At 37.4% G+C, this 24,267-nt stretch overlaps 2 protein-coding genes across 2 annotated transcripts; one reads left to right on the forward strand and one right to left on the reverse strand.

Annotated features, from left to right (window-relative positions):
- Positions 1-1,874: 1,874 nt before the first annotated feature.
- LOC131774952 (proprotein convertase subtilisin/kexin type 6) lies at positions 1,875-15,488 on the forward strand. Its single transcript, XM_059091048.2, has 18 exons — positions 1,875-2,223; positions 2,389-2,493; positions 2,637-2,732; positions 4,193-4,295; positions 5,248-5,285; positions 5,942-6,018; positions 6,537-6,625; positions 7,483-7,655; positions 7,925-8,137; positions 8,388-8,488; positions 8,823-9,044; positions 9,164-9,456; positions 9,823-10,013; positions 10,505-11,141; positions 11,470-11,791; positions 11,992-12,209; positions 12,556-13,248; positions 13,583-15,488. Exons 1-18 carry the CDS (start codon positions 2,065-2,067, stop codon positions 14,596-14,598), a joined length of 4,746 nt encoding a protein of 1,581 aa, XP_058947031.2. The 5' UTR covers positions 1,875-2,064; the 3' UTR covers positions 14,599-15,488.
- Positions 15,489-17,097: 1,609 nt separating this feature from the next.
- On the reverse strand, positions 17,098-23,087 carry LOC131774982 (GTP-binding protein Rit1-like). The gene is made up of 4 exons (XM_059091082.2): positions 22,904-23,087; positions 20,636-20,692; positions 19,994-20,067; positions 17,098-19,512 (listed from the first exon to the last, which is right to left on the reverse strand). Exons 1-4 carry the CDS (start codon positions 22,986-22,988, stop codon positions 19,093-19,095), a joined length of 636 nt encoding a protein of 211 aa, XP_058947065.1. The 5' UTR covers positions 22,989-23,087; the 3' UTR covers positions 17,098-19,092.
- Between the last annotated feature and the right edge of the window lie 1,180 nt (positions 23,088-24,267).

The following is a 24,267-nucleotide window of genomic DNA, read 5'->3' on the forward strand; positions in this document are numbered from 1 at the left end:
CACATGTATCTCAGCCTTTACGTCCTTGCCTTTTAAGACGTAATTCAAGACAGGATTAGCTCAGCTCACGACAACCAACCCATATGATGAAATCCATCTCTATTTAATTGAGTATAACAGTGACACTTTTACAGGTATCTTGGTGTCATTTTCTAGAAATTTCAATGAGCGCAATACTAAAATACGCAACCTGATTCGTTCACCTGCGCACTTCCCCCTCCCAAAAAAAAAAAATTGAGGATATCTTTGTTATAAAAAAAGAATTGGGACAGTTTAGGGTGAAATAAATAGACTAGATTAGCGAGACAAACATCCAATCGGTAAGAATTTTTTTTAACGAGGCGCGATTTTTGTTTTTGTTTTTTCTTTGTTTGTTTACTTTGCCTTTCGTCTGTTTTTATTACAAAGAAAAAGCCTATACGGCACAAGAGAAGCCTGATAGACGCCAAGATGCGTAGAACTAACAGCTGTGTTCGTTTCAGGATTGGAGGGGAGATATGGATACAGCTCCAAGTTTCCCATATTTACTTAGCAACCTGGATAGCGACAGAAGTGAAGACAGGCGCGGTTATAATTTCCCATCAAGAACGCCTCCATGACGCTCTTATCTTTATGGAGTTATGTCATATTTTGTGGTTATTTACAGAATAAAGTTGGGCTGTGTTCGCTTTCATTTCGAGGTATCGGGAATCACAAAGAGAGGGAATGATTTATTGTAGTTTAAGAGATTTAAGGTTAATGTCAACCTGGGATTTCCCCGCGGCGGCCGATGATTTACTATATACCAACATGTCACTCTCATGATGCGCCCCTCTGTTTTCCACAGGAAATTAATGGAGTGCCAAAAATGTAATGATTTCCCCCTCTGGCTTACACATTCAGCGATTCTTTCATGGTATTCTTTGTCTGAATTATCCCTTGAAGGATACAAGTGAGCTGTAGCCGGACTTTTAAAGGCGCTGGGTTCAAAGGAAAAACTCCTTTAACTGCAATATCATATCTCGCTTTTTATTTTGTTTCGCTTATTAAAAGGCTTTAAGCATTTTAGTGTGCTATGGCAATTTAATTGGTATTAAAAATTTGTCACAACAAGTGAATTTCGTAACCTTAGAACAAAAGACATCACTCTTTTCAATGTTGTAGTATTACTGACAGGTTATGTACGCCATTGAAAAATTAGCGCAAACTTAACTTCTGAACAGCATAGACACTTCTTCTCTGCTCGGCTGAGATGTTTTATATTATTGTTAACTGAGAAACTCGAAGATCTGCTTCACTAACAGTCTTTTTCTACAAAAGCACCTGCTTTGTTTCATAAATCTGCCTTTCTAGCAGATTGAAAATAATGAACTTTCAATTCTTGTTCCATTGAAATAAATCTCTGGGAGCGAAACAGCTGTGTAAAAAAGATTCATTTACAAACAGTGGTTCGGAAAACCGTTTATGTAACAGATTAAGTGAAGGTAGCGACGACGAAAAATGTAAATCAAATTGATTTATGAATTAAACTCCTTTATATCTGTATTCTCGGAAATTCAGGAAATTTTAGTAATGTTCCTCACAGAGTTTACCAATTCAATCCATTAACTTAAAGCAAAAGCGAGTTTGTTTTTCTCCTCATCTTTTATGGCGCGTGGTGGCTGTGTTATCACAGCTTTCACTCCAGAGTAAACATTAAGTCCCACGCACTATGTATTCTTTCTTTTCGCATACTATTTTTAGGTTGGGCTTATTCGAATGGTTGCAGCCAACTAGGAAGGTTTCTATTTCCGAGTATCAACCATAAATCTTATCCCTGAACCCTTTTCAGCAAATTGCGTCACGCGCGCGGTAAAACTAAAGGAAGTAGGAGTCTTCGTGTGACGTCACGAAGACAGATATTTTGTTTCGGCATACTATTGACATTGCACGTAAATCTGTATGGAAAAATTATGTGAACTTGTTCGTTCTCGATCGGTATAGGTATTCCGCGGTATCGATTATTCCTTTTGTATTTTAGTTAGCTCACTTTTGATTTATTCTGTGTACACTTTTGCGGCAAGATCGTTTCTTGAAGCGGCGATAATGCATACTAGTTATTACATGTTGGTTATCGCGGTGTTAAACTTGGCGACGTGTCGTACTCGGGAAGTGTATTCCAATACATGGGTTGCGAAGGTTGATGGTGGTCTTCGGGAGGCCGAAAGGATAGCAAGAGAAAAGGATCTTACACTGTTAGGCCAGGTAGGGGAGACATTGATTCATTAGCCTCCCGTGAGTGGCATAAGTGCCTCGAAGGATGCTATTTTTCGTTTGAGGTTTTCTGCTCGAGGGAATTCAACTTATCCTCTTCATTTCACGCGTTTGTTTGATCAATGAATTGGAAGTGTTTTTTGTCTTCATTTATAGGTTGGAAGTCTGGAAGGATTTTATTTGTTCAAGCACAATTCACATCCCAAACGATCGAAACGCGATGCCATGGATATCACATCGGACCTTGGTGAACATCCTAATGTATGCATTGCGTTTTATAATCCATTCTTAACTTCTACTCTAGCATTATCAGGAACATGCTAAATCCAGGAAGTTGGTTTCTTTTGTTACGGCAGTCTTGCACTTCCTCAACGACTTTAATGATGTTATTTCTTCTGTTTAAGGTGATTTGGGCAGATCAACAAATTGTGAAGAGACGCGTACGAAGAGATTATAATCCCAAGTTAAATGATCCAGATTATAGTAAACAGTGGTTTCTGGTAAGTTAGGAGTAAGTCAAATTCTATCGTTAGTTTGCCAGGGAGCTAGTTCTTGCTCTTACAGTCGTAGAACTGAGCTTAAGAGTATGTTAAACTTTCGTGTGATCAGAGAAAATTTTTGTCGAGTTGTAAATTTACACCAACAACGATTTTTGAAGTGCAAATGAAAAAACATCTTAATGATAGATCTGAGGCGGATACGTTGCGGTGAAAGTTGTGCCCAATTATAGAATTTAATTGAAGAGAGCATAAAGTCCAATTTTTTTAGAGCGTTTTACAAAGTTCCCGTTGCAAGTTTACGTTTACCGGTAGTGCATTTAATTGTGCAAAGAGATTTCTGAGATTTGAAATAATCTTAGACACAAATCTGAAACAATTCTTTTGAAACATTTGAAGACGATTACTCTCTATTTCCGTTTGTATAGTGTAATTTAAACGATTCACGAAAGCGGAGCAGGTGTAATTTATTATATAAAATATTCCTTTAGGGTTTCCCTTTACCTTCACTGTAATTATTATCATGAGAAAAAGTAGTTTAATTTTTTTTCATTATGATTTTTACAATTTTTAAAATCATTTTGACTCAAAAAACTGTTCCAAGTGGAATATTTTATTTGCTTTTTTCATTCCACTCCACTTTTAATTTGCCACATAGATATTTTTTACTGATCTGGTAAATTATACATTTATACAAATCTGTCTGATTAGCCTGTGGGAGAAACCACTCTTGCACATCTGCTATTCATATTTTCTTGGTCTCCCAGAATATATTCAAAATACTTGATACAAGGAGGTATGTAAAATGGTTGTTAGGTTATTGAGCTCAGCTATACTGGTAGTTTGCACTGCTTTTAAGAATGCTGGTTGGAAGTCAGATAAAAAGGAAGTCAGAAAAAAAGAGCCTATTTCCAGCTGCGGGCTGTGGGATTGCATGGCAAGCTGGAGACAAATTAAAGATAAACTCAACATAACCAATAGCAGTAGCTTTTATTTTTTCCTTTTGTTAGATGGATTTTTGTCATGTTTTCCTGCAAACTGAGAACCTAAAACAGGCACTTTTTTTGATTGATGCTAAAATGACACCTTTCCATAGGCATTTGACAGCAGCACTAGGTAATTATTTGTACAACAAGTACATGAAGTGATAGAGAGCACCCATCCTTTTTACCAGTGTATGACTGTGATATCTCAAGGAAGGATAGAGAGAGCAATGAATTTTCAAAAAATGGCTCTCATTTTCTTTCTTATTGATTGCAACAGTTATTATATATGCCATCTAGATTTTATTCAGTAATAGTTTCAAGTGGGTTTTGGTTATCCATTTTTTTCCCAGATGATGAAATACATTTTTTTATGGTAAGGGAACGACATAAATGATATTGCACAGCTCTCTCACAAATGGAGGGCTGATATATAACATTTGCTTTTTTTCACATTGAATTATTGCTTTTCTTTTACAGCATAATAAAGACAGTATATTTAGAGGATATGATCACAATGTCCTTCCAGTATGGGAACAGGGTGTTACTGGCAAGGGCATAGTTGTGTCCATCCTAGATGATGGTATGTGAATTTAAACCAGGATATCTTTTGCAAGTACACAGATATACGAATATTTGAATATTGAAGACCTCGAATATTGATTTGTCACAGATATTGCTAAGCTAAGTTGCTCACTATTGGTGAATACAGTTCCCCTAATATTGACAACAAGAGTGAGTACAAGAAAAAGAAATTTCTTTGTGTCAAATCTGATTGCTGTTAGAACTATCTCAATGGAGACACTTTCATAATATACAAACAATAATGAATTAATAATGATTACCGGTAGATACTGATTTAGGAGAGTTACTAGGTCATACAATCTTTCACTCTAGTTGATATCAAATGTCAGTATAATTCCCTGACTTTTCCCTGATAATGAAATAAACCCTGACTAAAAGAATACATTATATGTAAAGTTCTATAGTTAATCCTTTCAGCCCATGGTTTCACAGAGAAATTCAATAAAATAGATCACAATAAAGCAATCAATACTTCATTGTGACGTGTTCGGTTCTTTGGGGAGTCAATATTTAGAGAATTAGGAGAATTGCTAATGAGATCTTGAGAGTGAAAGTGTTAAATAACTAGAAGTATAACTACTCCTGCTAGTCTTTCACAGGCTATCCCATGGTGTTTTATGAGGCCTCCCAGTTGCTTTGCCCATACTCATTTGAACTGGACCTCTTTACCTTGAGTCCAGTTCGCTCTGCATTAGGCCACTGTATCTGTACATGGAAAAGGCGAAAAATGGCTATGAAGGTCTTCATTATTAAGTTCAACATTGAGATCAACATGAACAAAAAAGCTTCTTCTGTCCATGAATGATTTGAAATCAACCATTAGTATTGTGAATATTTCAATTTCCTCCAGCATAATTTAGTTCCTTGACTTTCCCTGACTATGATTGATGTGATTGTTATCATTCTATTACTTTCATCTCAGTCTGTCTGTCTGTCCTATTCTTTTGTAGGAATTGAGTATAAACATGGGGATTTAAAGGATAATTATGTAAGTTCTTATCAGTAATTGTTACAGCAATGTTAACCCTTTCTTGCTTTTGGCCTTCTACAGCCACGTTGTTTTTATGACCCCCCCTTAATTTGGACCACATTTTCATAGCCTTGTGGGGGATGTATTAAAAAGGTTTTGCAGTAAACTAATAATAATCAATTAATAGTAAAAGCACCCCCAAGTTGCCACTGTTTGTACTGTTGCTCTGATGAGTTTGAGAAATTTTGGCAAATGAATTTATATAAGAGTTTGCCATGAAGCAAGCTGTTATGTTGTTGCCACTTTAAGTGTTTATGGTTTTAAGTGAAACTGAGATTAAACATTGGCAGTCCTTTTATAGTACTTCATTATTTTCAGCATCTACCATTGAACAGAAGGATTGAGAAACTCAGTGATATCTTTAAGATTTCTGAAAGCCCCTTCAACCCTTTAAACCCAGAGAGTGACCAGCATCTAATTTCTCCGTACAGTTATATGGCTGAATCATTCATTGAGATCATGAGAATAAAGCAAATGATTACCACCCAAAGAAGCTTTGATTGTTAAACAAATTCTCCTTGTCAGTACTAAAGGAAACTTATGGAGAAGAGAATGGAGAATATGGATACTGATGTTAAGGTGTAAAGGGTTAATGATTACATCACGTCTTTCAGGATTCTGAGGCTAGTTATGACTATAACAGCAATGATCCTGATCCTGCTCCGAGACCAACATGGAATGATGAAAACAGGTAAGTCGTGTATAAAAGCAAACAAATGCTTCAATATCAATGAGGTACATCAGTTTACACTTTGCCTCATTAATTCTGTAAGCTCTGATGCCAAGATCATTTGACAGCTTCAGGCATAGTAAGGAGTATGAAATTAGTGCAACCATAAGTAAAATTTCGTAAAATCCAGAGGATAGTTTTGCATCTGTTCAAAATGAACCACAATTTTCAAGTTGCTGTGAGTCATGATTTGATTTTGAACAGTTAGGATTTGATCTCTATGATCAAAGACCAACTTTTCATAATTTCATTGACGTTAACCCTTTATTCCCCAAGATTGATTGTTAATACTCTCCTTGAGCTGCTACACTTTTCCTTGTAGATTAGTTGTGAGAATTTGATGTGAGATCAAGACAACAACTTCTACCTGAAAAGTTCTCATTACCTGTTTGCTGGATAATGTATGGATATTATAGGGAGAAGTTACGTGTTGATCACTTCTGGGAATTGAAGGATTTTAATATTCTCACATTACCTAGGCATGGTACAAGATGTGCAGGTGAAGTGGCTGCAGCATGGAACAACAGTGTCTGTGGTGTGGGCGTGGCACCAGGATCAAAAGTTGGAGGTAAGCTGGCTGTATAGGTATAAACATGCAAGTATACAAACAAAAAATACCATATGCAGTTGCAAGGAAATATCTACAGGCTAATGTCGGTATTGAGGGAAAATTTGAAGGTCTTCAAAGATTGCTTAATCAAGAATGCAATACCAGTTTTGACAGCTTTCCCTAGACCATGTTTTGCAACCAGCTGTCTTCTACTCAAAGACGGCGACACACTTGGTGATTTTATGTGCCAGTCGCTGTGATCAGAGCTTAAAATCGCCAATATCTGACATGCAATTTTGAACATTGCAATGGCAATAAAATCCCCAGGTGTGTTGCCTGCCTAAGACTCCAGGGCTGAGTTGTTTAAAGCCAGGTGAAGATGACTTAGGGTTAGTGTGAATTCTGATTTCAGATATGAAAGTCTTAAAAGAGAATTTAGTATAATTCTTTTTTTCTACAATTTGATTATTGAATGCTTCAAAAGAATAGAGGAAATTAGCCCAAAGGAGGCCTTAGAACAAAGGAATAAAGAAACCTGAATTAGTTTTGAAGCCTCTTTGGCCTCTTACATTCACAATCCTCTTCACTCAAGAGTGTAAATGGGCACCTGAAAATTGCCAGGGAGAGTTTACGAAGTGCTTGAGGTGTATTTGTGATAGACTTACATCAAGTCTCTTTTTACCTGTAAGCTACCAATACTAGGAGAGCTCTGATTGTAGAGTGCCACTGGGCACACTACAGTGAGCTTATTTCTCCAAGATCGGAGATTTTTTCACCATATGCCAAGGTGTCATCACTCTGGACCCGTTACTCTCTTTTGGGTGAATCAATTCAGATTGCAAAAATTTTTACATGTGTTTTTCTGTGGGTTTTAGGTGTACGCATGCTTGATGGTGATGTGACAGATGCAGTGGAGGCATCATCTCTGAGTCTTAATCCTCAGCATATTGATTTGTACAGTTCAAGTTGGGGACCAGATGATGATGGGAGAACAGTTGATGGACCAGCTACTTTGGCAAAAAAGGCATTTGCTGATGGTGTTCAAAAGGTAAACCTTTTTTATTATGGCCTCTTCTAGTACAAGGCTCAGTTCAGACATCTTGCTTCTGCCTTGTCAAACTTAATTCAGTTCAGTTAAGTTCAACAAAAGCGCAGCAGAAGCCTAACGTCTGAATCAAACTTTTTAATTAAGTTTTCCGTGTTCTTGGTGAAAATACCATTGTATTATTAAGGGTAACATTGAAAAGAGAGCTGTAAAATAAAAAGAAATCAAATGAAAAATATGAATGACATTTAGTGTGTTTCATTCCCGTACAGGGCCGTGGTGGATTAGGTTCCATTTTTGTGTGGGCCTCTGGCAATGGGGGGAGAGGCCATGACAGTTGCAGTTGTGATGGCTACACAAATAGTATTTACACTTTGTCAATCAGCTCAGCAACAGAGCATGGAACTTCTCCATGGTATTCTGAGTACTGTGCATCAACTCTGGCCACTACTTTTAGCAGTGGGAGCTATGATATGAGAAAAATTGTATGTACATTAAGTATAGATACTTTTTCCCCTACTGTATTTATTCAGTTATTTGTTACAAATATCATAAAAGTCGTTGTTGTAAGATTCAATGTTACCTTTACAAAATGGCATGAAGCTACTGGAGGTAAATTGTCACTGAAAGAGCATTACGACCTCCAGGTTGTATCACTTGTTTCAAATAAAAAATATTTGTAATTTAATGTTGTTATAAACAGAAGTCAAGTAACAACATGATGTTTGGTTATAGGTTACCACAGACCTGCATGGTAGATGTACAGATTCACATACAGGCACATCTGCTTCAGCACCTCTTGCTGCTGGAATATTAGCCCTTGCAATGGAAGTTAAGTAAGTACTGATCCCTCATTCCTTTTTGCACAGTACTGTGAAACACAGATAACAATGAACACCAGAGGCATGCATGGAATGTTATTATGTATCAGGGAAATGCCAAATGGGTAAAGGTTTTGGATAACTGAACTCCAAATTAGTTTATGTTTTTTGGAAGTTTTCTTGCATGTGCTGAACTTTGTTGTGATTGGTCAGGTCACCTGTGGAGGTAAAATGTTCACTTTTCTCAGTTTCACAGTAACAGCGTTAGTGTGACTTAAGGATGAAGATAGTTCATGGTCACATCATTCAGGGAGTGCCTAATTTTAACATGCTCGTTCTTCTCACCCAGTCGCAACCTGACCTGGAGGGACATGCAGCATCTTGTTGTTCGAACATCATCCAATGCTAAGTTGAAATCCGATGACTTTGTTGTCAATGCAGTTGGGAGGAAGGTCAGCCACAAGTTTGGTTACGGTTTACTTGATGCTTTAGCACTTGTCAACCTTGCAAGGAAGTGGAAAACTACACCAGCCCAGCATGTCTGTCGTGAAATACCTGAAGCACAGCAGAGGTGATCCTTAAATTTGAAACTTATAAATTTTTCAGAATGAATGACAATGCATCATGAAAGATCTGTTGTCCTTTTTTTCATTTAATTTACTACTCATCACTTAATATTTTCTCCTTTAGACCAATTCCTGGAACTGGCTCTTTAAAGGTGACTATTGATGCAACAGCTTGTTCAGGTAGTGACCGCTATGTGCGGTACTTGGAACATGTCCAAGTGGTCATAACCTTGACTTTTACACGACGTGGAGACCTCACTATTAAGCTGATTTCCCCTCGTGGAACAGCTTCAGTTTTATTGCCACAGCGAAGGGAAGACTACTCAAGTGCTGGCTTTACAGATTGGGAATTCATGTCAACTCATACATGGGGTGAAGATCCAAAAGGAACATGGACATTGGAGATTGAAAACCATGGTGAGGAAAGCTCTCTCTGACAAAAGACATTTGTATATTTAAATCTTCATGTTTCTCACAAGTATTCATTGTGTCCATTATTTTTCAATAAAGGAAGACAGAAGACAAGAAGAAAAAAATTTTCCTTTTGAAATGGTGTTGTATGACTTTAGCCATTTCCTAAGGGTGTTCTAGTCTCTGAGAATAACAGAATTCTAATCCTTAATCATAATATAAAGGAAACTGCTTTCATCACAAGAAATGGATATGAATCAGTATGTGACCTTATGTAATTGACGTTTCATGATTCCATGAGAGGAAGGGAAAGAAGGTTTGGACAAAAAGGCATTGTTGATTAAGTGTATTTTTTGGTTTTATCTTTTCCAGGTGCTTCTCGAAATAGTGGAACACTCAAGAATTGGTATTTGATTACTTATGGCACATCAGAACCGCCACAACCTACTGATTCCACAAAGGAACCAGTAGCTGCCTGCAACTTGGAATGCCAAAATGGCTGCACTGGACCAAGGGCAAACCAATGTAAAGAGTGTAAGCACTTCAGAAGAAGCACCAGCAATGTAAGAGTAATTAATTAGTAATGCATGACTAATACTATGACCGACTGCAGTTGGAAAACATTGTTGTAGCACTTATTATCATATTGACAGGTCTTCAAATAATTAGTTTCATGTGGACCTGTTGCTCACAACTTGAGTTTTGATATGTAGACCTGCAGCTCACAACTTGAGTATTGATATCATCCTTTAGCTACAAGTGAAAGAATCTCTTTCCATTACAGCCTGATTTTTATAAGTTACATACAGCATGTTCCTTTATTTTTGGTGGTTTACCGGTGTTATAACCTCTAGCAAACCACCAACAATGGAAGTAAGCTTGAGATCACCTTGCTAAGACTATTATTCAATTTACAGTCACAAGTTCATGTTCTGGGATATTACCTCTAGTTAAAGAGACACCTATAGTTTATGTTGCATGCTATTATATTCAAGGATATAGAAATATCATAGGTGTGACGTTATGAATCGAAATCGAGATTATTTTTTTGAAGGAGTGTGTTGCCGATTGCACCAAGACAGAATACAGAGATCTGACTGCAAAACTCTGTGCCCCATGCAGTCCAACATGTGCAACTTGTTATGGACCTAACCCACCTAACTGTTTATCATGTCATCCACCTCTTATTCTGAACAATGGAAGTTGTGTGAACTTTTGTCCCGATGGTTGGTATAAACATGTCAATGGTTCTATTCTGATGTGCGGGAAGTGTGACAAGTCATGTTTGACTTGTGCCGGTAATGCAACATCATGCACTTCCTGTAGGTCACAGTACAGGCATCATTTCAGCAGATGTGTAGCTAAATGTGCAGATGGACAGTACTTAGCAGAAGACGGACAGTGCAAGATTTGTCACCCTTCTTGTCGAAAATGTCATGCTGGTGGTGCAAGCTCTTGCACAGAATGTGGCACTAAAGAAACTCAGAAGCAACTGTTTCTGCATGGGGGAGAGTGTAAGGCATCTTGCCCAAGTGGATTCTATGGGGATAGAGAAAGCCAGGAATGCAAACCTTGTTCTGCATCATGCAGCAGTTGTGTAGGATCTTCAGCATCCGATTGTCTGTCTTGTAGCAAGGGACACTTTAGGACTGGAACCCCAGTTGGGACATGTGTTGAAAGTTGTCCTGAGGGTACGTTGACTGATAGTAGTATGTAGGCTTGAAAGTGAAGATCTCACTTTTGATTTCACTTTATAATAGGCTTGGCTCTGTCTGTCCATTAGTTCCGCTGTAGGAAGGGAAAATTCACCTGTGTTTGAACTGATCTACCGTCTTCATTTTTAACAAATGCCTGAAAAACAACCAACCACTCAGGTTACCTAGTAAGTGTAAAAGGGTGGTCTTACTGCTGGCTTTAGAATTCTTCTCAACAACCCTGTCATAATTATGCAGCAATTATCATACTATTGGTACTTGATATTCATAAGATATGGATTGATTTGATCGATTTCATTTCTAGGTCAGTATGGGGAATCCTCAAATGGTACTTGTGTTGCTTGCCTGTCGTCATGTAAACATTGTGATGCTATCGAACCCACCAAATGCACCAGCTGTCGAGAAGGCAAATTTCTACACGTGCATCAATGTTTGTCAGCGGAACATTGTCCAACTGGCACATTTCCAAACAGTACCTCTTCGATATGTGAAAATTGCCAGGTTGGATGTGCTTCTTGCAGTCATTCCTCGAGTCTGGAGTGTCAGTCTTGTTCAGAAGGATTTGTTAAGTACAAATCTCAGTGTTTGATACGTTGTCCTGAAGGAACCTTCCCTAGGAATTCCAGGTGAGGCTTGGTATGTAATGTGGTGGGGATAGCTTATTAGCATATTATTCTCATTGATAATTTTCAAAACGTGTTGCAGCAGAAAACGTATGGCAGACCACGCTGATTCTTGCGATTTAACTGATTAAAGAGCTATGTAATATTTGTACAACTAAAAAAGAATCGTCATTTACACTATCTTGTTTTGTTTTTTTGCGCAGCTGTGTCCCTTGTAACTCAGCATGTCGCACATGCTTTGGTGAGGAAAGCAACCACTGTTTCTCTTGCTCCCCTTCGAATGTTTTGGCTGGATCAACGTGTGTCACCAAATGTCCGGATGGAACGTTCCACAGTCAAAATCCTCTTACCTGTAAATCTTGCCACACAAATTGTGAAACATGCCGTGGACCGTCTGCTAGCGACTGCCAGACTTGTAGAGGTATTTTGAACTCTATCATCATTTTTTTATGCAGAACTCAAGGGGGTCTATAATCATGAAAACGATGACAGAAATGGGAAAATAAAGTATTTTCTTCTGACCTTTCTCCTCGGAGCAATTCTTTTAATTGATCTCCTTTGTAAAAGGACTAGTTTAGGAGGACTCGTTTAGCCTAATCGTATATTCAAGATTTACATGTCCCTTTTTTTTCTCTTTCCACAATTTTCACTTCCTGTGACCGCTTATTGCCACATTGTTACAAGAGAACAAACGGATAAAACTTTTGGGAGCAGGGAAGATTTTCTTTTGTTGTAACGCCTTTTTTTAAAACTTATTTTCTTTACAGCTGGCTGGTCGCGTGATGGCTCTGAATGCAAACCAGTTTGTCCAAGAGGCAAGTTTAATAGTAGTGACGGCTGTCAGAGATGCCATCCTGTGTGCCATTCATGCACTGGTCCAGATGAACAAGACTGCCTAAGCTGCAGTGATATAAAGTTTCTGGATTTGCAAACAAAACAGTGTTCCTATGAGTGTCCAGACGGTTACTTCGGTGAGCTGGATACAACACGATGTAAGCCGTGCTCCCCTGGATGCACAAAATGCAAAAACGAAGTGGAATGTTTGTCCTGTCAGCCAGGTTTATTGTTTGTTGCTAATTCATGTCGAACACAGTGCCCAGCAGGCCAATATCGTAGCAAAACTAACTCATGTGAACCTTGTGATGGTATGTGCAAGGAATGTGTGAGGTCTTCCAACAACTGTGTCCGGTGCAAAGAACACGAGGTTCTGAATAATGGAATCTGTGTCAGTATCTGCCCGATTGGAACCTATCTACTGCCAGGAACAAAGAGTTGTGCGCCATGTCATTCATCATGCAAGTCTTGCACAGGACCCGGTGCGGATCAATGTACCAGATGTCATCCTGCATCTGTCATGGCGAACTCAAGATGTTTAGCATCTTGTCCGTCAGACTATTACTTTGACAGAGAAGTTAATAGTTGCCAGCGATGTGACTACTATTGCTCAACCTGTGAAGGAGGTAAGTTTATGAGTAGTTATTTTCCTTAGCTGTACAACTGTCAACATATAAATATAATTAAGGTTAGAGTATCTCATCCTACAATATTCAGTTACGTTTGTAAACCATTAAACTTGCCATGGAAAATGAGAGAACAGTAGAAAATACCTCATAGATCGAAAGGTTCGGATAAAGTCGGTACACCATTTATCCACGGTTAGTTCAAAATTTCCCTTTTGGCTTGTAAATTCGATATGCAATGATCTTGAGTCTACAGGTGTCGAAGTACTTAAGAGTAAGCCTTAATCATTCTATCATACTCACGTTGGCTATCTTTTATCCAATTCTTTTGCAGGGAATGGCCTCAGAAATTGCACAAGATGTATACCACCATTTGTGCTCTATAAGCACTACTGTATCAGAGAGTGTCCCAAACATGGCTGGGTATTGGATACCAGTCGTCAGAAGTGTATAAAATGTCACCCTTCTTGTTCAAGGTGTATTGGGCCTACAGCGAATGACTGCATCGCATGCAGCAAACCAGATACAAGTCTAGTTGGCTTTTCGTGCAAAAAGGAATGTCCCCATGGAACATTTCCAAATCGGGACACAGGTCTCTGTGAGAAATGTCACCCAACCTGCCAGACATGTTCTGGTGCTGGTGCAGACACTTGCTTATCATGTGCAAAAGACTTAGTTCAAAGTCAAGACAAAGGAACTTGCGGCTCAGTATGCCCTGAAGGAAAATTTTCTCTTGAAGGAAAATGTGAGAAGTGTCATCCAAATTGCAGATCATGCAATGGCCCAGATAGTTTCAACTGTCTTAGTTGCTCACAAGGCAAAGTATTCTACAATTTTACTTGTGTCAGTAGCTGTCCCAGTGGATCGTTTCTTACGGAACAGTATGGTATTCATCAGTGTCAAACGTGTCATCCTGTCTGTCAATCTTGTTATGGTTTCTCTTCAGATAACTGTCGCTTATGTAAGAGCCCGCTTTATCTTGAGCGTGGAATGTGCGTTGTACAGTGTTCGCCCAATCATTCCATTGAGGAACAAACAAGATCTTGTCATCCATGTGGAAGAGAATGTAAATCATCAGTCATTGACAGGAATCGCTCAGTGCAGTATCCAAATGATAGTGCACTCAAATTTGTGCTCGTAGATCCCGGAAAGACTGGGCTATCGGCAATAGCCATTGCAGCTATGTCACTGGCAATTGTTACTTTTCTTGTTGTATTTGGGATTCTTCAGTTTCGATCCAAAAAGAGAATGAAATACTACACTAGTGTAGAATGTAACGGTAGAGCTGAATCTGATGATGAATGCAACTGGTCTCTTATCGAAGACGAAGACGAAGACGAGAGAATGTAAAATTCTACTTATGGTTAGTGTCGTTCTACACGACAATCGTGAACTGTTATTCGTTCAGAAAATAGACAGTTATTTAATTAATCGCCATTCTAACAGATATAAAAAAGGGGGAAAGACTTACTACACATACTCGTGTGTCAGGCGATCTGCTCAAAATAAAGTGCGAAGATTAACATATAACGTATTTTCAATTTAAAAAGGCAAATTGATACGCAAAGTAAAATTATAATCGATCTTTGCGGTTCAGAAAGTTATTTTTTGAAAACAAATGTTTGTAGTCCCGTCCTCATTGATCATGTTAACTTACATGTTTTCTAAGTATCGTATTCTTTACATTTCAGAACGAAACCTGTTCATATTCTTTTGTTGAGATAGTTAGTTTTTACAACAAAGTTTTTATCAAAGGCATTTAGTTTCCAAGCTTATATTTGACGTAAAAACCTTTGAATAACAGTTACTATTTCACTCAAATCATTTGCTTGCAGAAAGTTGCATTTGTATTCGTTTATTTCCATAGCCCGGTATTAAGTACTATGAAAAGTATGCTCACATCTGAAAAAACTGCAGAGGGATATACATGTCGTGCTTTCTCATTATGGTCTCGGTTATGGAACCAAAATTAGTGAAAGATCTTTATCTTTAATTTAAAAAAATTCAGCGAAACAGAGATAAAAATGATGAATTATTATTTTTGCATATAGCATTACTATTAATGCGATTGGGTGTACAAAGCATACGAATTAAACAAGGTAAATTGTTATAAATTAATTTTTCAAACACCCAATAATGGAAGTTACCATCAAATTGATGTTACTTCTGTCACGAAGTAATAAAATTTTTAAGTTTTCTTGGATCCTTCAAGGGAAATAAAGATATATTTTTATATTTTATTGTGCAAGGCTGCTGTATAAATATACGATTAGACGTTTAGTGGAAAGTCAATTTTGCTCAATTCTAAGTGCACTAGGCGTAATCTTTCACTAGACATAGCGGGATGCAAGGCACGCGGTTATTAGTTTTTAAAGATACTGATGAACTGCGTCAGAAGCAAGTGAAACAAGCCACAGCGCTCAAACGTCTGCGCATGTGTTAACGTTGTAATGACTAGGTGGCGTGCTTTCAGGCCGCCACAACCAAGCTATCTTCCACAAACACAAAAGCCAGTAAGGCACGGTGTCTGAGAAGCGTATAACTTTTTTGGTAAAAGGTAAATCACCACAGTACGTAATTGAATAAGCTTTGTATTCGAGAAGTCTTAAGCTTCGCTTTTCCCTACTTTTGTTCCCTTTAACAAATTTCAATAAACGCCGTTTTAATGTTTTTCGTTGAAATTTTGCGTGGGAAATATCAATTGACGCGCGGGCGTCCAAAATTGATCCCCCAACGTATGCTCTATGTTTGACCGCTGTGTTGTGGGACACTAGGTTGACTGTTAGTTAGAATTTGGGAAAGGTAGATACACTGCAATAGAGAATTTTGGAAAGCGGACATCTGGAGCGTTAGACCTCCGTTGGAGCAAAGCAAGTTTTCCACGATACCAGCTTTCTCGGTAAACTCCCGCTGCTCACAACAGAGAAGTAGTTTAAAACTTGAAAACTTATTTAAAACATTGAAACAAGGAAACGATATAACCGCTATGGCATCATTTGTGGTTGACAACACGGATGTGACACGACGGATCTTCACGGGGAACAGATTTCTGCTGTTAGTGATATCCAAGGGACGAAACTTGAAGAAATGCCTGTGAGATATCTTTTTTGCGCAAATGCGAACGAAAGAGAAATAATTCTAAACAAGTCTATATAACTCTCCTTTCCTCACTTGTGACTTCATAAATATTGACTAAGTGTGCGCTAAACTTTGACCTCGGGTGACCCAATATCCCCTGGGACCTCAAGGTAAGTACGAGGTAAATAGCGCGCATCCCAATCCCGACGACTCGGTGCTCTGAAGGTTCTTCGACAGGTGAACATTGAATTTTATAGACACAACACATGATTGTTTTTAAGGGTTTTATCCTCAATTCGTTTGGCAGTGGTATCAATTTATCCGATAGAAATGCTCAGATTTTCCTATTGAACCGAGAGCAGAATCCAGACGTGAAAAGAAGGGTACGTGTTTGGTCTTTGTAGAAAAAGTTTTGTAGTTTGCTACCCTCACTGACAACCAAGTTTCTCTTTTTTAGCGGCTAACCGTAAGTATTTTTTTTCTCATCAATACCTTCAAATAATGATACCAAAAGAGGTCCCACTTTAGGAGCAGATTCTCGAAGGTTCCGGTAATTTATTGGGCCTCTAAAGCCATTCTGCTTTCACCCTAGATTGCGTTTTCAAAAGCTTTGAATATTGTACAATTTAAAGTATCAGCTAATTAAAGAAACAATATGGACTACTAAAAGTGACAGAGCCTGCTTTTCTGTCCCTCAAATTTTGACCCTACCCTCCCCTACCTTACGCCGCAACTTTTCTCAAACTTGAGATAAACGTATCAGACTAGATCAATGGAGACAGTGTTTAATTTATCACTAATATAGCTATGTAGCACCATATACAGATAAAAAGAAAGCTTACAGCCACTATTATACAAAAGCTTCTTAAATTACAACATCATTAAAATACTCTTCATTTCCATTTCTAACAAATAATCTTCACCTACTTTAGATGAAAGTGAAGCTGACTACATTGCCTTGCATAAATACATTTTGGAAGTAACTGTGATGTTACTGCTTTAAATAATCACCTCATTCAATCAGAATATTTTTCTCTTTCATGAAGCCCTTTACACCCTAACATCAGCATCGATATTCTCCATACTCTTCTCTAGATTTCCCTTGGTACTGGCTAGGAGAATTTGTCTAATAATCAAAGCTTCTTACGTTGGTGATCGTTTCTTCATTTCTCATGATCTTCTTAAATGATTTGGCATTATTACTGTATGGAGAAATTAGTTGCTGGTCATCTTTAGGGTTAAATGGGTTAAGAAGAGAGAAATCTTCTCTAGGACCTGTTATATTTTTTTTATGAGGTGATTGGTCGAGTTTATTACACATGTTCAAAGTAGAGTATGCATATTCCTTCCTTCTTAGTGTGGTCCATCATGAGTCAAGAAAAATTGCCTGATTGAGTTGGCCCCTGCATGCACTTTCTGTGCACATTGCTCAGACACTTAACAAGATGTGGGGTGATTTCCACTGATTTCGAATGACTTGTATGATGGAGCACACACAAAGGACCACCTATCCTCTAACTTTAATTAAAGAACAATAAAAAAATGAATGACTGAATTTCTAGACCAAAGCAGAGAGCATTGCACATTCCAGCAATTTAAATTTTTTTAGAACTCTTTCTATCACTGCACAAGATCAGAGGGTAGAGAGTTTGATGGGGAACCTCACTATTCAGTCAGAGCCCTGGCCCATTCAAATAGTTTCTAAAAACAGGCAGGATCTTAAAAATAAATTTATCATGGGATGTACAAAATTAACAAAATTATTGATTTACATTTGACTTTTTGAAAGTCTTTCATGGTCTTAGAAGGTGCCCATCCTTGTGTTACTCATTTGCTTGATTTCTACTTGTATGAAAAACTCCAAACTCAACACATTTACCCAACTTACTATTTAATCTTATAATTATCATGCAATGATTATATGTAAACAGTGATATTTACAAGTAAAAAGTGATAAAACTTAGCAGCTATGTATAGAGCCACTACAGTTACTGTCGTCACTTCAACAAAATTAACCAGTTATGTTATTACTTCAAACAGCCAATGAATGCAGCAAAGTTCTAAGTAATTAAGCAAAGATGTCTAAGGATTTAGATGGAACTCATTGCTTGTTTTCTGCAATAGGATTGGTCAGTTTTGTGTATGTGACATATGTAACAAAATATATCACACTGTAAGTTTCCCTAAGGAGAAAAAAATTATGTTTTCTTTCAACTGATTTAATTATGCACAACTTGTGATCAGTTTCTGTTTATTCCAAAAACAAAAAAAACAAAAAAAAGATGAGGATTTCTCTTAAACAAATGTTTAAAACATGACCTTTTTTTAATATTTCACAAAATTTCTGAGTGTGAACTTGCATTGTTCCATGATGATAACATTCTAACTTCAAACCTCAGCATTTTCAGATTTTTCACTATTAGAGGTCAAATTGGAATCTCTTGAGTTTTTTAGTATTAAAAATTCCCAACCATTGGTTGAATAGGATTTCAACATATCATACACATGCTTTATGAATGTTTTGAACCCTCAGAGCTCTTGAAAGCCTGGTAGATTCCATGAGAATTTCTACAATGTTTACGCCTACAAAACTAGTTTGTCATCAAACAATTTGTAAATCTATATCTCTGGAAAGACCACAATATACAGAAAAATCTAATTTGCTATTTACAATTAGGAATTTTTGACTTACTTGATACAAATTATCATTTTCTATGAACAGAAGCGCAATATCATTTTTGTTCCCAACCTCATGTCCAGATACACTTACACCCTTTTCTTCTGACGTCTGAAAAAATTCTGAACAATTGTGCTTGCCCTATGATGACGTTTCTTTTTCTTTTGAGCTAACTTCATACCCAATCTTTCCTTTTTCCGTATCTGTCGAATTAAAGTGTGGAAAACATCATCCACAAAGTGCCTCAGGGCTGCAGATGTTTCAAAGAATGGACAGTCAAACTCCCTGGCTAATGCTTGGCCCTCTTCAGTAGTCACCTCCCTTTTGCTCTCTAAGTCCATTTTGTTTGCAACCAGGACCATTGGTGTTCCATCTCCTCTTCGAACTCGCTCAATTTGCGTCTTTGCTTGAGCTGCTTCAAGAAAGCTTTGTCTGTCTGTTATGGAATATATTATGACAAATCCTTCACCACTACGCATATACTGCTCCCTCATGGCAGTGAACTCTTGCTATAAGTTAAACAAAAACAATTTTGTAATCTGCTACTGGTACTAATATAGCCTGTTCAGCAAAAAAAATTATTTCATGCTTAATATACAGCTGCTATTCAGTAAAAGAGCCTCTTATGACCTTCCAATCTCAGAGATGAATTAACTTTTCCCTTTTGGGTTTAAACTTACATAATTTCATGGAAATCACCAGACCCCCAAACTCCAAATTTTAAAAAAATTAATTTGAGGACCCTTCGTCATTAAATTTTCGTTCATCTGAGATATCCCATATACTTAAGAGTGATGCAATAGAGTATGTCTTCTTATATTCATTTGAAAAAGATGCTGTTCATCTTCTTAACAAACATTGCATGAAATCTCAGAAAAAATATTTATAAATTAAATAAAAAACAAAGCATAATGCTTTGTTTTTCCTTCAGCTATCTCAGCTTTTTTTTTCCTTTTGGGCAACATCATGGTTTTCATTGTTTGTACCCACCTGTCCAGCAGTGTCTAAAATATCTAACAATCCAGACTCTCCATCAATTACAGCTTGACGTTGGTATGCATCTTCTAGATTGGTAGTAATCAAAACAAATGAACAAATTTTAACAAATTGATTAAGCTTAGCACTTTCAGGATAATCATTATTGCTTGGGGAAAACAGATATTCCTTTTCTGTGCGTTAAGGTTTAAGGCTGGTTTGCACTTACCACACAGTTGGAGTGAAAGTCTTAATCATACAAAATTTAGCTGACAGCATTGGAAGAAAAATGTCCATGCCCTCGACAACTGCATAACTTACAATCCAGTTAAAACTGAATTGTCACAGTCCTATGTGGAAGACTATACTGAAAGGGCCGGAGAACGAGAACTGACATTCTGTTTGGTCAATTCTCCCCTTTCTGCTTGCGACTCCAACAATCTAGTTTTCACTGGATCATAAACCTTGGAGTCATAGGCAGAACTGGAAGAAAATGAAACCATTCTGATTCTTCTGAGTCCAGTTCCATTTAGCTCATGACTCTACTTACAACTACAATTTTTAGAATTTTGCCAGAACAGAAGTGCTCTTATGACTCAGACTCTTACTCTCTTGCGAGTGAAATTCCACCTTCAGTACCTAGTAATGTTTACTCACCAATAGTAGGATCATGATAATCCACAAAACAGTGAGATACAAACTGCATGGTTAGAGCTGCCAAAAAAAAAAAAGAAAAAATTTTATTTCCACATAATGTCTAACAAAAGCTTACTGAATAAAAGATGAAAAAAAATACTATCAGTAACAAGAACTGAATAGATCAAATTATTTGTTCAGAACCAGTGGAACCAGTGGAGCCATGAGTTTTTTGTTAAAAATAAATAGAAAGTAAATAAAAGAAAAGAAAAACTAAAACTACCATAACACTGTTCAAAATTTGGTTTTTGGTATAAGGAAGATAATATTTTAAGAGAAAAATAATTTTTTTTTTTAAATCTTCCTTGACATCCAACCACTGAAAGCCCAAGCTCATGCAGTGGGCCTCTGTGAATATGCAAATATGTTTTCATCATACCATGGGTGAAATATAAGGATTTGCATGGAAATGAACAGTCGTGCTCTAAACCTTTAAAAGATCTGGACTAGTTTTGAATAAGGACAAATTAACCCTATTCAAATGGATGTTCTTTTGCATCATTTGAATTTCTGGGGCTGATTTAAGGTAATTTAGCTTGATTTAGTTCATCTTCTTTTCCTGTTATTTAACCCTTTCCAAGATATGTCTGAGAGTAACACCAACCAAATGAGTCCAATGCATGCAAAATTCAGTAAATTCCCTCCTGAGGCCCTGGTCAGCCTGGAATTCTACATGCGTCACAAGCAAGGATGTTACTTTACACTGATATTCCTCATTCCAGGATTATGTACAATGAAATGAAAACAATGCTAAATCCAGCCTAAAGGTTTGCTGAGAGCCTTAAGATGAAGCATTACTTGGATATCACAGTACCCAAACCATTGAAGCTTTCAAATTATGGTTCAGTTATTGACATTCAGGGTAGGTGACACATACTCTTGTACAGTGAATGTCCCTACAACAATTGTAGTTGAATATCGAAGACAATTAAGACATATTTCTCTTTTAAAATGTTCTTCCTCACACCCGAAAGTAAACTTTCCAACAGTGTTAAGGTCTTTTTAGTTTTTATTTAATTCCTTTCTGCGAGTTCCAGTGGTTACGGAGGTTCTGTGGTCCGCTGATCCACAATTTAGTAACACCCACATTAAGAACTAGTACATCTTACTTGAAAGGTAAAAAAATAGAAATGAGATTTCATTTCTAGCTATAAATATGCGCCTATTTCATCCACAATTCGGACCTGTCTCAACAACAAAGTAAATAAAAATTTTGAGAAAGTTACTGGCGTTAATTCGCTCTAAATGCCCCCAGCCCGAGCAACTATCTAAATTCAACATTGTATGCTGTTCACGCGCTACATCGACCTGATCTCGTAACTTCTATCAAAACAACATGTATCAAAACAACTTCGATCGAAACAGTGGAGCGCGCGCACGATGAAGGCAAGTTGAAGTTTCAGCATCATTGGCGGTCTCTGGTTTACAATTTTCCGGTAATTAGGAAACAAAATTATGAATTTAAAAAATTCATAATTCAAAAACAATCGATTCAGAAAAATAAAGCGATAAAAGAGTACCTATGATATGGTTGTTTATCTTGGGATGTGAAGTCAATTACGTTACGGGTCACAAAACATAGGCGCTGATATTGTTTCGCTGTCAAAGTGACAACTCCGTTCAAAACATCCGATGATGAGGCAGATTTTACTCAGTTCCATTAAATTTCCCTACGACAATAATTTGTTGAAAAATAGCGTAATTCAAAATTGAACTGAAAAGCGAATGTTCGTGAAACGAACTACAAAACAATTTTAACATGCAGGAAATAACTTGTTTCGTTTCACTGAGCAAAGCAAAGTATACATTTCACCAGAGCGAGTTGTTTGCGCGAGCAGAAAAATGTGGTCAGATCGAATGAGTTGAAATTCCAAGCGCACTAAATAACATAACTAGAATGAGAGATGGCAAAACAGACAACGTTTACCCGAGACAAACAGATGTTATAGCTTTGAGGTATTCCAAATATTTTATAATTAACCGAGCTAAAAGGCGCGTTAGAGCAAACAAATAACCTTTTCGCTTTTCACTTTCTGATTTTGTTCTTCACTAAAATAACTCTCGTAGAAAAACTTAGCAGGAGTTGTAGATCAATACTAAACTTCAGTCTACTAGGCAAACTCATCCAGGAAGCGATTTCGTTTCAACGATCAACACTGTTCCCTTTTGCAAGTGTTTGCTGACGAATTCCTTCAGTCAAGCGGGAAGTAAGCCCGTGCACAAACTTACCTGATTTTCCCACGCCGCCCTCTCCAAGAAGAACAATCTTGTACATACGGAGTCCACCTAGAAAGCAAGCGCTAGGAGGATGCATCCTTGTTTTTGACAATGAGGATGTTGATTGCACTAAACCTTCGTTTCTGCTCGTTGGATGTAACAAATAACACGGATTGACATGTCACATTAAATCGCTGTAGCAGATCGAATCGAATAAATACGTACTGGCTCCTATTTATAGAACGCTCCCTGATTGGCTGACCTCCTAAAACTCGCAGATTGACAAACAACTCCAGGATATCAATTAGGAAGTGGTTTGTTTTCCGCTTATTTGGCCGCAGGTTCAATGGGAATATGTGGATAATGACAGTCACGTTACTATCGTTACACCTATCGGATTAACTGACAGCTATCAAAGTCCATGTTGGTTTGGAGTTAATTTCAAGGCGGATTGTTGCAATTAAGTTTTTTCTTCTCTGATACGTGCATTAAATCATAGAATATCGAAATAATATACTAAGAACTTGAAAAATAAAAGAAACAGAGACAAATTGTCATTAAAGCATTTTGAAATTACTCTTTAGGTTTTGTTTAGGGGCTGGCTCGTGATCCAGTGATATCTAAAACGATGTATTTATCTTGCCATATTCAGTAATCGTTGGTGGTTTGATGTATATTATTTTTACGGATGAGCCCTACCTAAGGTGGTTATTGTACCTTTGTCCTCTTCAGCTGAAACTGAAACCCTAAATTTGAAATATTACAAAAGCCAGAGATTTTGAGTAATTACAATTTGTTTCACAATTTGAGGCAGATTCACTTCTCCCTAAGTTTCAACATCTATGGTCATGCTTTAAATGTACGGTCACGCAATCCTCACTTGACTGTAGGACTTAGAAACCATAGCTAGGAACAGTCCCTCTCTCCTGGTTCTGTTTTTTGGAGTGAACGAAAACAAGTTCATCTCATTTCTGAGTTCAAGCCTGACTTATGCTTACGGTAAACAGCACAATGAACTACTATTTTGATCAAGCTTTTTTATCATGTGTTTCCTTCTCCAGAGGGCCAAGAGGAAAAACAAAAACAATGGTATTGTTACGGTAAACAGCACAATGAACTACTATTTTGATCAAGCTTTTTTATCGTGTTTCCTTCTCCAGAGGGCCAAGAGGAAAAACAAAAACAATGGCAAAGACAAACATACACACAAAGTAAAAAAAGGATGTTGCTCGTTCCTGCCTGATTCAATTTATGAGAGCCATCACTTTTAAAATGTTATTTGTTATTGATAATGGATAATTTGTTTACTATACCTTGTCAGTTGATGAATTCAGAAAAAAATCTCACATATTTATTCAACTGTTTGGGGTTGAAAA

The sequence above is a fragment of the Pocillopora verrucosa genome, chromosome 4, assembly GCF_036669915.1.
Source record: "Pocillopora verrucosa isolate sample1 chromosome 4, ASM3666991v2, whole genome shotgun sequence".
Lineage (NCBI taxonomy): Eukaryota > Metazoa > Cnidaria > Anthozoa > Scleractinia > Pocilloporidae > Pocillopora > Pocillopora verrucosa.

Excerpts from the sequence above, each read along its gene's own strand:
- LOC131774952 (XM_059091048.2), top strand. The coding sequence starts at position 2,065 with ATGCATACTAGTTATTACATGTTGGTTATCGCGGTGTTAAACTTGGCG. Across the intron at positions 11,792-11,991 it reads ACCTTCCCTAGGAATTCCAG|CTGTGTCCCTTGTAACTCAG; the intron begins GTGAGGCTTGGT and ends TTTTTTGCGCAG. Across the intron at positions 13,249-13,582 it reads TTGCTCAACCTGTGAAGGAG|GGAATGGCCTCAGAAATTGC; the intron begins GTAAGTTTATGA and ends ATTCTTTTGCAG.
- LOC131774982 (XM_059091082.2), bottom strand. The coding sequence starts at position 22,988 with ATGCATCCTCCTAGCGCTTGCTTTCTAGGTGGACTCCGTATGTACAAG. Across the intron at positions 20,068-20,635 it reads TTATCATGATCCTACTATTG|AAGATGCATACCAACGTCAA; the intron begins GTGAGTAAACAT and ends CTACCAATCTAG. Across the intron at positions 19,513-19,993 it reads TTTTAGACACTGCTGGACAG|CAAGAGTTCACTGCCATGAG; the intron begins GTGGGTACAAAC and ends TTTAACTTATAG.